Source organism: Camelina sativa, chromosome 14, assembly GCF_030686135.1.
Source record: "Camelina sativa cultivar CO46 ecotype springtype chromosome 14, ASM3068613v1".
NCBI classification, from domain to species: domain Eukaryota; kingdom Viridiplantae; phylum Streptophyta; class Magnoliopsida; order Brassicales; family Brassicaceae; genus Camelina; species Camelina sativa.
Window position 1 is genome coordinate 32095283 of NC_141893.1, and position 13085 is coordinate 32108367.

At 34.7% G+C, this 13085-nt stretch overlaps 1 protein-coding gene across 1 annotated transcript; it reads right to left on the reverse strand.

The window, feature by feature from the left end:
- Positions 1-9910: 9910 nt before the first annotated feature.
- Positions 9911-11468, reverse strand: LOC104742789 (NAC domain-containing protein 19). The gene is made up of 3 exons (XM_010463840.2): positions 11069-11468; positions 10690-10958; positions 9911-10598 (listed from the first exon to the last, which is right to left on the reverse strand). The coding sequence occupies exons 1-3, from the start codon at positions 11247-11249 to the stop codon at positions 10128-10130; spliced, it is 921 nt and encodes a 306-aa protein (XP_010462142.2). The 5' UTR covers positions 11250-11468; the 3' UTR covers positions 9911-10127.
- Between the last annotated feature and the right edge of the window lie 1617 nt (positions 11469-13085).

Genomic DNA, 13085 nt, shown 5'->3' on the forward strand with positions numbered 1-13085 from the left:
AAAACAGAATGCCCCATAATTCAGCCGAGTTTTAGTGTAGTTTGGTTTCTACTAAAAGAAGATAAAGAGCAGTGATATTTCGACACATGTACAAAGTATGAATAATCATGTCGAATCTGTTTAATTACCATACTAACCAAAAGCGAATGAGGGTAAATTAGAGATTTCCTAGTCGATAATGACTCTCTTAATCTCTGATTCTGAACCACAGGCAATGCATTATTCGTCTGTGTGTTCATATAGCCTCGAAGTGTGGCTCGACACGAGCGACCATGACGTGGAAATTGCGATTCACAACGATATCGATTGTTTTTTTCAGCAAAATAACACCACAAAAATAAAAAGCCTTTTTAACAAAATCATATACGAAAAAAATTATGTGCACTAGCTTTTTTACATGAAGGTTGTGAGATTTTAATAAACATATTATTTTATTTTTTGTCAACAAGGTGCATGCTTCCGAATAGTATCGTGTTTTTTCCTTCTGAGTAAGCGTCAGGTCGACACGTGGCAAGCTGTAAAGAAGGGACCCGCTTGATTGCCACACAAGGCAACAAAGGAATGATGTGGAAATGGATGGCGGGGTTCGGTGTGGGAAAATTCAAATTAGCTTTTTAATTTTTTTTTCTAAAGATGTCATATCACGCTTTACTTTTTTTTTTTTTTTTTTTTTTGCATTTGTGAGTCCACTTGGATTTTTTTTTTTTGAAAATATAATACAATTATCCTTTACCAAATTTTAATTAGTTTTTTTTTCTCTCATAATTGAGTTTTGAACTTATTCGATATGATTAATAACACAAAATAATACAAGTTTTTATTAATATTAAAAACGATAAGCGACATATAAAAGAATTAAAACGATAAACTATGAAATAGCATCATAACAAAACGAAAAATAGTTTATTTTTAAATTATTTTATAATTAATTATAATGAAAGTGATACATTTTGTGTCGTTGCAATATGAGATATACTATTTTTGACAATTATTAATTATAAAAATGTTATTGAAAACGATAATTTGTAATGTTAATAATTTTACTTTGCACCAATTATTATTATAGCATTTATCGTTTTTTTTACCCACAGAAAAATATGTAATGAAATTTAAAAAAAAAACGTTTTCAAAAGAAAATTCTTTTACCCATAGATATCTTGATTATTCTCCAAAACGAAAAGAAAATATTCTTTTTCAAACCTGATGCACAGACGCATAGTGTTTTTAACAAACAAATTTTCTCTAGAAACTTACAAATGGATAACTAAAGCGGATTATTCTGAGAGGTGGCAATGGATGGATCGTATTAGCTATTTTTCGTCATTAAAACTAAATTATCGTCATTCGATCTGACTAAGTGCAGATAAAAAGTTGATATTTATGCAAAAGATAAATACTAGTTGTGGCTATCTAAAACTAGAACGATCAGCAAAATATATTGGTCAGTATTGTGTACCGTCAGCTTGCCAGCTTTCGAATTGTGAGATTGTTATGAAATTAAATAAAGTAGTGATGGTGTATTGTGAAATGTGGAGCCCAAATGTTGGATTTTAGATTCAAGAGCAAGACTGTGTATAATAGAAAAAGAAGTCTCTCACCAGCATATATTTTAGAACAGTCATCCATTTTCCTTGTTATTCTTTTAGGTAAATTATCACCACCTTTTTATTTACGAGAATAAAAGATAAATCTGATTTACAAACATTCATTAGCAAAAATTATAGTGTTTACCATACTCTCTTTTTTTATATAAAACAATAAGGATTATTTTAAAATTGTGGATAACTTATACTAAAAGTTACTGGTTTTATATCTTTCTATTTTTGAAATATTCGCTTTTATTCTTGTCATCAAACAGACATTTTAAGATTCTGAGTCTGACCTCAAAAAAAAAAAAAAAAAAAGACTCTTTAACGTTTCATTAACAATATTTTTTGTCACTTAACATCAAAAATAATGAATTCGTACTTCTCTTACAGCTAATAAATCTAGTGGTGTACTATTAGTTTGGTCCTAACAATTTGTTTAATCAGATAGATATACCCCGACAACAAGATTCGATGCTGGTTACTTCACTCAGTGTAATAAAAAGAGATGTGGTTTTCATTAATCTCGGAGTTATGCATGTCCAAACAGGTGTTTTATCTTTCGAATTCCATTAAGGATATACATGAAAGTATTGATGCATATATTCAAGTTTTAAAAATGTCAACATCGTAACTTCTTTTTTTTGGTCAACATATATGATATAGTTACATTTACATACATTAAATTATACATATGTGAACCATGAAGTGGTGGGCTAGTGGTTCTAGCATTGGTGGAAGAGTCGTCCTGTTAGTCTAGGTTAGGGATCGATTATGCCCAAACGCAGAATTACTCAGCTTTATCCTTTAGTCACATGTGTATGGCCCCATTGGTTACGGCCCATTTGCATACCCTCTTTCTAGAAAGATTAGTCTCGGACCCCTCTATAGGTATGGAGATTTACTCTCTCTCGGTTAACAAAAAAAAAAAAAAAATTATACATACATGATACATACATACATGCAGACATATATAGTTACATATATATACATTACATACTTTCAAGTAACAAGAAAACTATACATAAAAATGATATAACATATATGATTGAACTTGTTCAGTTTTACATAACGTAGTACGTACCATATATATAATGTGGTAACCTAATTTCAAACTTTGTAATATGATTTTGGTCATCCTGGTGACCTTTCCTTCGCTAGTTTTTCTCGTGACAATAATTTTTGCAATAAAAAGCAACCAAGTGATCGGTGCTCTATTCGGAGAATGTGGTCAAGTATAACTTTTTGTACCTTAGTTGCTTTGAACATGTGATGCTTTACTTTTGTCCATAATTAGAAAGTCACTAGCTATATGTAAATGTAACAAGAAAATAAAATTCTTCTGTTAGTACTTGTGAATTTAATATTTTGATATAAAATGTGTCCTTAGAAATTAAATTCTAACAGATAAAAAATCAATATTATACACGTACGTGGTGACGTCAGGCGTATGTATTCAGTACAGCTAAGCTAGATTAGGGGTAAATATGTCCAGAGTTAATTAAATAATTTGCCGTAAAAAGAGAATGGATGGATTCTTGTAGTCGTTTGCTTTTTGCTAATCCTGCCTTGTTTTAAAGCTTGTTTAGGAAAGTGATTAAGGACCGCTCCTTAATTGTGTGTGTGCTTTGTCAGCTATAATTAAGTGAGCTTTTCGAACCACCCGTGGATCACGCATGTGCAAATACCACAAACCATACAAACTAAAAAATTATTGTTGTCTCGGTTAAATGTATTTTTATTTTTAATCACAAATGTCATTGTTATGATTTTAAAGATATTGCTTTTGCTTTGAAGTCAAATATGTCATTGTATATTTGACGCGAAACCCCCTTTTCGTGTGTGTCCTGATTTAAACTGATAATTTTGGGAAAATATTTTTACATCATTGATGATTCTTTCTTTAGATATATACTGTAGTACTTAAATAAAATAGGTGTATAATTTGCACGAAAATTTATATACTAACCATGTAGACAAAAGTTCTAGTAGTATATAAACATCCACGTTTATATGTTTTAAGCATCTGTTTTATTCGAATTTAATAACTCTTAACTTTTAGTTAAATATATGAAAATATTTTAAAGAATGTTGAGCTCCAATTCTAAAAAGAAATGACCAAATAATATTTGGGAGAATTGGAAAAAAAGAACATTTTCCACGAAAAATGTCCATTTAGACTTTAGTTTTATAGATTTGGTCATATAGGAATTAAAACCCAGTTTTGCTATATCCTAACCTGAGATCTGCTTTGGGCATTTGGCCCATGGGCCAATCAATACATATCACCTATGCCGTTGTCTTGTCAACCCTAAAATCCAAAGTTCGTAGACCGTATGTATCAAACAAGTCATGTAAAAGACTTCAAAACAAATCTTACCGTATCATACTAAATCAAGTTACCATTGAAATTTTACATTCTACTAATCGAGTATCCAAATTTTAATGGAACTTTTAAATACAATTTTATTGTGTTGTGTCATGCATGTCAACATGATAATTAACTTAAATAACATTAAATTGGATATATATATATATATTATTTGTCGGATTTTCCAAAATATTCCAGATAATTGAATACGTCGTAGGAAAATGACATTTGTTCAGAAATAATTAACATCGTAGGATAGGTGATTCAACCATTTGAAAGCAAACCAAACTAATTCTTTATATATATAAATGTAAATATCATTAAAAAAGTTTAGGGATTACATGATAATGCTTATAGTGTTTGAGACTTTGCCAGAAAGAAAGGAAAAAAAAAAAACAAAGTAACAAAGAAGACATAAGAGTGAATTTATCTAATCCAAAGTTGCATTAGATTTCTGAAATAATTCGGCCATGTTCCAACTTTTGTGTGTTTCATGTTACATTACATGGGTTTTTTTTGTCTTTTTTAACGACTTCTTTATTACGATGATTATCAACTGTTACATCTTAGTTTTTGAAAGAGAAAATAAGGAACGTATACATATTATAACATGAATTGTTTGGAATGGAGGTTTTGTTTAATAGATCTGCTGCTCGGTTGTTGTTTCTTGACGTCCATTTAAAAATCACATTATCAAACTGTGTATTCCAGTAGTTGATGTTGCGGATCCAGTTAAAACTCTTGAAATTAAGCACTTGCCCCTCTAGGATATCCATTATTTGCTTGCAATCACCTTCAAATATGATCTTTTATGTGTCCTTTGCTCCAACAGTGTTGCATTGCAATGAGTAGAGCTTGTAACTCACTATCTAATGATGATTCTGTCAATTGGCCAACCGCCTGTCCAGCATCAATAAAATCTCTAACTGCGTATTATCCAGCCTGATCTTGTTTGTCGAGTATCATTGTTGAACGAACCATCATAATTGCATGTGAGCCATCCTGGAGGTGGCTGCTGCCAATTTGATCGAGAAGAAATAGGACCACTTACTGGGGGATGAATTGTGTGCCCAATTGTGAGACTCTGTATATATTCTTGTGCATGTAACCATTCTTGAGCATCGTTTATAGCCTTGGCTAATACTGAGTGCCAAGAAAAAATTATTTGTTGGAAGAGAAGATAGTTCCTGCTTGTCCATAGCCTCCATAAAATACGCAAAGCAAGTTGGTGTGATTGTGAATTACTTTGGCCATTGATGTCTGAAAGGATTACCTCCATTTTGTCTTCTAGAGAAATTGTTGCATCTAGTATGATATTGGTGGGTAAACCAGATGCTCTCCAAACCATCTGAGCAAAAAAACAGTCAAATAGTATGTGCTTTGTAGATTCTTCGGTGTGACAACACCTTCGACAAATAGACTAATTGTTGATATGTCTTCTCCTTAAGGTCTCTCCACTTGCAATAGATCCCGATAATATTTTCCACAGAAAATGTTTGATTTTTGGAGCTGTGAACTGTTTCCAGACTTTGGATTTGAGAACAGGATTACCTGGTGGAGGGCGAACTTGTGGATCATTATAAAGTTGGTTTGCCATCCAATAAGCTGATTTAACAGAGTACAATCCGCTTGTAGTATAGTGCCAACCCAATATATCTTGTGGTGTATACTTTCAAAGCTTGAGGGATAAGATATGATTCACATCTTCTTCTGCAACCAACTCTCTTATTTGTTCTACATTTCACTCACATGAATTGGGGTTAATCCAGTCCTTGACTAGAGTTTTTGATATCTGATGACTTCTTGCTCTGGAAGGTCTAGGCGGATGTAGCGGTAGCCATGGATCAATCCAAGCGTTTATCGTTGAACCATCTCCGATGATAAATCGCATGCCTTGTTTAAGTAAATCTCTACCTTGCATTAATGATTTCCAGACAATAGATTCTCTGCGTTTCTTTGTAGCGTTCAGGATGTTGGTGTCACTGAAATATCTTGCTTTTAACATCCAAGCCATGAGACAGTTAGGGTGTTGCATGATACGCCAGACCTGTTTTCCAAGCAACGCCAAGTTGAAATGCTCTATGTCTCTGAATCCCATACCACCTTCTGATTTGGATCTTGCCATACGATTCCATGAAAACCAATGCATATTCTTTTTTGTATCACTATCACCCCACCAGAAACTGGACAGTAGACTATTGATTTCTTCACATGTCTCTTTTGGGAACTTAAAAATATTCATCGAGTACACAGGTAAGGCAATCGCAACTGACTTGAGAAGAACCTCACGACCGCCTATTGAAAGAAACCTTTTATTCCAACCTTGGGTCTTGTTTTTGACCTTATCAGTGATATACTTGAACATTTCAGCTTTTTTATTTGCCACTTCTTCTGGTAGACCTAGGTATTTTCCACCTCCTCCTTCATTGTGAATTCCCAAAATACGTCACATTCGAGTTTTGACCTCTTGTTTCACTCGCTTGCCAAAGGTTATTGCCGACTTATTTAGGTTGACAGCTTGACCTGAAACCTCTTCATAGGTGCTCAAAATTGCTTTCATCGCTTTGCAGGATTTATCATTGGCCAACATGAAGAACATAGAGTCATCAGCAAACAAAATATGTGTTATTGATGGACCATGGTCACTTATTTTCATGCCTTACAGTTGTCTTGCTGCTGCTGCTCGTTGAACCAGGTGGGAAAGAACTTCTGCACAGAGTATAAAAAGATAAGGAGATAGAGGGTCTCCCTGTCTTATTCCTCTCTCTGGAGTAATGTGGCCTTTGGGTGAACCGTTTATAAGAACTGAGAAACAGACTGTTGAAACACATTCCATTATCCATCCGATCCATTTCTCATTAAATCCCATATGCTGCATTGTTTTTGCCAGGAAACTCCACTCTAGATGATCATAAGCTTTCATGATGTCAGTCTTGAGAGCCATATAGGACTTGGACTGTTGTTTCCTTGCTTTTAGTGCGTGAAAAACTTCATGTGCGATTATATTGTTGTATGTGATCATTCGACCTGGAGTGAAAGCTGCTTGGTTCTCTGAAATGATGTCGGAGAGATGTTTCTTGAGTCTGTTCACCAATATCTTGGAAATTGTTTTATAGCTAACATTGCAAAGAGCGATTGGTCGAAACTCTTTCATGGTTGTTGGTGCATCTGTTTTAGGAATAAGACAAATATTGGTATGGTTTTGATATTGTGCCATCTTGCTTTCATTGAAAAACCTCTGAACCTCTTGTACAATAGTGGACTGTATGTCGTTCCAGAATTGATGATAAAACATTCCTGTAAAACCATCCGGACCAGGAGCTCGATGTTTACCAATACGGAATACTACTTGTTTGATTTCTAAGAGAGTCACATCCTTTGTTAACTCGGCATTTATTTGAGGCGTTACTCTTTTATCAAAACCATTGAAAACCTCTTCTTGATCACTTTGGGATGGGATTGATGACTGAAATAGCTCACCAAAATAGTTAACCGCAACTTCTGCTATTTTCGTATCTCCTTGATGATAAACTCCATTCTGGTCTGTGATTGAGAGGATTTTGTTTCGTGCCTGTCTATTTTTGACCATTGAGTGAATTTTTTTTTGTTCATATCTCCTTCGTGAGCCAAGTGTTTCTGCTTTTGAGCTTCCAAATTTTTTTCATCAATGTAAGCTTGATTAAGATCTCTTTTAAGACGTTGTCTTTCAGCCGGTGTAGATGTTCCTGAGAAGACTGTTTTATCCAACTGAGCTCTTATCTGTGCTATAGTATCCTCTGCATTTGTTCTGTTCTGTCGTTTCCATCTTGAAATATGTTTCCCACAATTTGTCACCCTATCAGACAAATCCATAGTCGCTTTGTTCTGATTTTGAGCTCTATACCATCCTGAGAGAACTAATTCTCTGAAACCTTCTCTTTTCACTAAACGACTATCATATCGGAAACAACCTTGTCGCTCCTCTTTTTTGTCTGAAATGTGCGTTATCAACGGTCGATGATCTGATTCTCCAAACTCCAAAAATGAAGTTTCAGAAGCAGGGAAGAGTTCATGCCATTCTCTTGTTGCCATTGTTCTATCTAGACAACATGTGACAAAGTGTTTTCCTCGCTTTCCAGCACATGTTCTATCTAGACAACATGTGACAGTGTCGAACCATATTTCTAAAACCTTGGAAGTTAGCCTCTGGTCGTACTCGGCCCCCTTTCTTTTCACTATTGCTAAGTAACTCATTAAAATCACCCATTATTAGCCAAGGGAGATTCCTTCTTTGGATACCAATTCTTTCTATTCGTTCCCATAGGCCATTTCTATAACTTGGATTTGGGTGCCCATAGACAAAGGAAAAATAGAAATCATTTCCATTACTTTTAACAAAGTAATCTACAAGATTAGGGGATTGAAAAAGAACTGAAACATCTAAAGATGACTTCCAGAAAACAACTAAACCACCACTTAGACCTAAAGGAGGGACTGTTACATAATGGGGAAATCCTAATTCACAAGCTTTGTCTCGAATGTAGTCATCTTGTTGTTTTGTTTCGGAAAGGCAAATGATGTCCGGGAGATACTTCCGTGATATCTCCTTAAGGTGTCAAACCGTCAGGTCTATGCCAAAATCCTGACAGTTCCAGCAGGTTGTCCTCATGGGGGAAGTGGTGATTCAGGGCCCACCGCGCCTCCCACTGTTGTTGTGCCATTGGAGCTGTCATCAGAACATGAATCCTTACCATGGTCAGATGTCTCCTTGCTAGGTCCTGCTTCATCTGAGTCAACATGTTTTTGTTTTCGGTTAGGTGGATCAGCAACACTTCCTTCCGACTCCATAGGAAGAAAGTCACCTTCATAAGCAATGGGGTTGCTAATCACCGAGGGAATCCTTTCTGCACCTAGGATATCCCCACATGAGTTAGAGAAGATTGGGCAAGGGTTAAATAACTCATTGTTATCCATTTCACGTGCCCACATACTTGGATTTCCCATTTCCTCAAAGACATAGTCGTGTTCATCATCATTCTGCTCCACTTGTCCATTCTGTCTTGGTTCCGCTTCGTGATCCATATCTTCTTCAATTGGTTCGTCATCCACCAACTCACGAATTTGTACACCTTGATTGAGAGGTCTTCTTGGAAGTGGTTTGTTGTCGTCATCACTACCCCAAATGTCGTTTTTTTTTGTTTTTATTTTATTAAAATTACATTAACATGGTTAAGAAAGTCTTAGAAAATACAAAAATGGGATTGTCTTTCCGAAAATTCTCTCACGCTCAAATTATGATAGAATCAATGTGATTCAATGAAAGGATACATTACATTAGAAATGAATGAGCTAAGTTTTGGTTATTAATCATTAAGACGATGTGAGAGCCAATATTTGGTAACTGCTAGAAAATACTAGTATATTTTTTTTTTTGTCAACCATTGAGCCACAACTGGTCGGTCCATTAGCCAAATTCATACATTCGTAGGAACCGGGACTCGATCCTGGATGTGATGGTGTCTTCTACAAATGAATTTACCTCTTGCCACTACACTAAGGTCACTTCACATACTAATATAATTTATAGGATAAGAAAAGAGTAATCAAATTTCATCTGCATTGCATTTATCATTATGATTCTCATTCAATATTTGGTGTGCTCATTATATATGGTTCGCGTCACTTTAATTTGTTGCGCAATAACTACATTTGTTTTTCTTTCTTTCTTTCTTTTTCTTTTTTTTTCATCTTTTGGTGTGATCCACTTATTATGGACCATCTAGAGTTTATTTTTATCATGTACACCCTAAAATGCAAATGCATATAGTAGATCCGCAATAAACATGTGTTTGAAACTTGTACGGTATAAACTGTTTCTCTCTATCATCTCGTTGTCAAGCTGGTCAAACAAGCCAAGCCCACTTTATACACCTAAGTTTCCAGCTACCCATCGCTTCATTTTCAAATCCAGTAATGGAATTCCAATTCAGAAATTTTATACCAAGATGAAAGATCATTAAACAAATCTAGACGTCAATAATTCTAGGCATGAAAGATTACAAATCTACATCTAAATCTATGAGAGTCTGCCTCTAAAACCCAAAAGAATTGAAAATTCAAATACATAATATTTGCCACGGGACAAAAACAAACGACTTAATTTATATTGCCTCAGCATTAATCATCAATCATCACATAAACCCAAACCCACCAACTTGCCCCGAATACCCAAACCCGACCGAGTTGTTAAACCCGTGACTGCTCTCGACCTCCTCCTCCGTCTTCAGGTAGCCACAATTGTACTCGAGACTTGGAACAACATGACTCATTCCGAGTTCTGGTACGGAGTTATGCTCAACGTTACCAGTAAAACCACCCCAGTCGAAGCTCGGCGTATCCGCTAGACCGTTGAACCCGGTTTTCTCTTCGGTAAAGTCCGGTCTGAGCGTGGAGAACTGGTTTTGGTTAGAAAACTGGAAGTTTGTGTTGTCGATCTCATGATGAAACGAATCAAGAACGTCTTCAAAGTGAGAAGAAGACGACGTCGTTGATGAAGTACCATTGTTACTTAATTCTCTACCACCATTCATTACATTTTCGTAAACTTGTTTTTGTGCACTTGATTGCTTCTTGTATATTCGACATAGAACCCAATCATCCAACTGCACAAAAACATAACAACAAAATTTAATTATACGTTACAAAAAAATATATAAGCTATAGTATTAATTTTTACATTTTCTTTATATTTACCTTGGAGCTTCCGTTTTTACGAGAAGGTTCAATGAGACGATACTCATGCATGATCCAATTGGTTTTAGTGCCTTTAGGAGCTTTTCCGATGTAAAACACCAAAGCTTTTTTAATACCAACTCTTTGTCCTTCCGTCGATTTTATTTTATCCGTACCCGTAGCCTTCCAATAACCCGATCCAGCAACCCGATTTGGTCTTGACCCGTTTGGATATTTTCTATCCCTCGGACTAAAAAAATACCATTCTTTTTCTCCAAACAGTGCCTTATCTATAAAATTGACAAAACAATAAAACATACACACCAAGAAAATTATGAGTCTCTGATAAGAAAATATATAATAAACATTGAAGAAGAAGGGTTGAAATCGTATAACTTACTTGGTAAAACCCATGGATCGAATTTGTAAAGATCGATCTCGGCGATGAGCTGAAGAGAGAAATCGTAACCGGCTGCTTTCTTACAGAGATATTGAACCATCAGCTCTTCGTCGGTCGGGTAAAACCGGAAACCAGGTGGTAAACTCAGTTGGGTTAACGGGTCGGTTTCTTGCATACCCATTTTGTTTTTTGGTTTCGTCGTCTGTCTATGTGTTTCTTTGATATTTATTAACAATAATGTTTGGGTCTTTGTGTAGCTGCTTCTCTATATATATCAATACATGGATGATGATAAGAGTATTGTTGTATAGGTGAATCCACCGCCGTTAATTAACGTGTGTACTGAAACTGGGACCCACTTTTGTGTTTATCTCTAAAACACTTTTGTGAGTTCTGACACGTGTGTCAGTTAGATCGTCGTGATTTATGCAATCCCTTGAGAGAGTTCATTGAACCTACGTTAGTTCATTTGGCTCTTCCTCGTACTATTTTTTTTTATTATTATTCTTTTAAAAAACTAAAAAACATCTATTAAATTACTCTGGTCCGCTATTTTTTGAACTAAATTTTACAATAAAAAAAAAGATTTGGATAATGGATTGATATTAGGATATAAAAAAAATCAAATTTTTCAAAAATTGCTAATTTGATGTTTTGAGTGACATGTAGTGTAGCACATGACTTATTAATTTGAATGATGTAAAATAAAAAATGTGATTTTGGATATACCTTTTATATATAATTTAAAATATTTTCATTAAAAAGGATATTTTTAAACTTAATACTCGTAGTAGTAAACATTAGTAATCAGGCATGCATCTAAAGATTCGAAGCCAAAAATATATTGACTTTCTTTGGTCCGATTAATCAAAATTGAACCGTCCATTTTATTTCATTCGTCTATATGTACGTAGGGGGCCTGAAATTTAAGAACGAGAGGAAGACAAAAATGGTAGCGAAATGATTGAACAGTAACTAACTAACTATGATGATATATGTGAATAGTGCCGGCCCTGACCTAAAGCCCGTAAAGCAAAGGTTTTAAGCGGCAGATTATATTAATAAGGGTATCAATTTTCAAAAACTTGTGGTGGTACAGTGGTTGGGTATGCTTTTATTCTCTGTTAAAAATTCGAACTTTTGTGTAACAGTTTTTGTAACTTTTTTTTTCTAATGTTTGTTAATGGGAAAAAAAAATATTTTTGCTTTAGGCAGCAAAATTGGTTGGACCGGCACTGTATGTGAACTTAGTAAGGGGAGAGAGATATTTTTAAATCTTCACGTGTTTTTTGTTGACGCGTTTCTTTGAAATGTATATTTGCCAAATGTTGTTAAAAGAAAAAACAAAGACAGGACAGATGTAATGGATTGATTGGTTTAAAGGGAAAAAGGCGAGGTTGAAAGCAAAGGAAGACAAAAGGAAACTGTTCAATGCATCTTAAGGGTTACACAACATGGAAAGCGTTTTCCATACGGACAAAACTGCATACATGACGACACGTGTCCACGTGTCTATCGCACAAGTTAGGCCTGTTTTTATTTTTCTTGTCATTTGTCAAAAATATAGCGATCGACGAAGGAGAATGCACGAACTTGATTTTGACTAACGATTTTATTTTTTCAAGTCAATACTATAAAAACAGGATCACCTCATTCTTAATACTAAAACATCAATTAAAATTATTAACCGATAAAATTATAATAGATAATACAAATTACCTTTTCCTTTGCCACGTCACATAATTGTCTCGATTCGTTGTTTTTCTCATACTTTAAATTTATTATTACCCAAAACTTACAAACCAATAAAAACCCATGAAAAGTCTAAGAAAAAGGATAAACTCCAAATGAATACACGCATCTCGTAAAGTCGAAATTGTTTCTCTTCTGCACATATTTTACTGAGATTCCGACGTTGCCACGATGAAACAACCCAACCCGTTTTTTTAATAGCAACATATAATTAAACATCCCATACTACTTAACTAAACCAACCAAACCATAATTCACCATTAAA

Excerpts from the sequence above, each read along its gene's own strand:
- LOC104742789 (XM_010463840.2), bottom strand. The coding sequence starts at position 11,249 with ATGGGTATGCAAGAAACCGACCCGTTAACCCAACTGAGTTTACCACCT. Across the intron at positions 10,959-11,068 it reads CGATCCATGGGTTTTACCAA|ATAAGGCACTGTTTGGAGAA; the intron begins GTAAGTTATACG and ends TCAATTTTATAG. Across the intron at positions 10,599-10,689 it reads GTAAAAACGGAAGCTCCAAG|TTGGATGATTGGGTTCTATG; the intron begins GTAAATATAAAG and ends GTTTTTGTGCAG.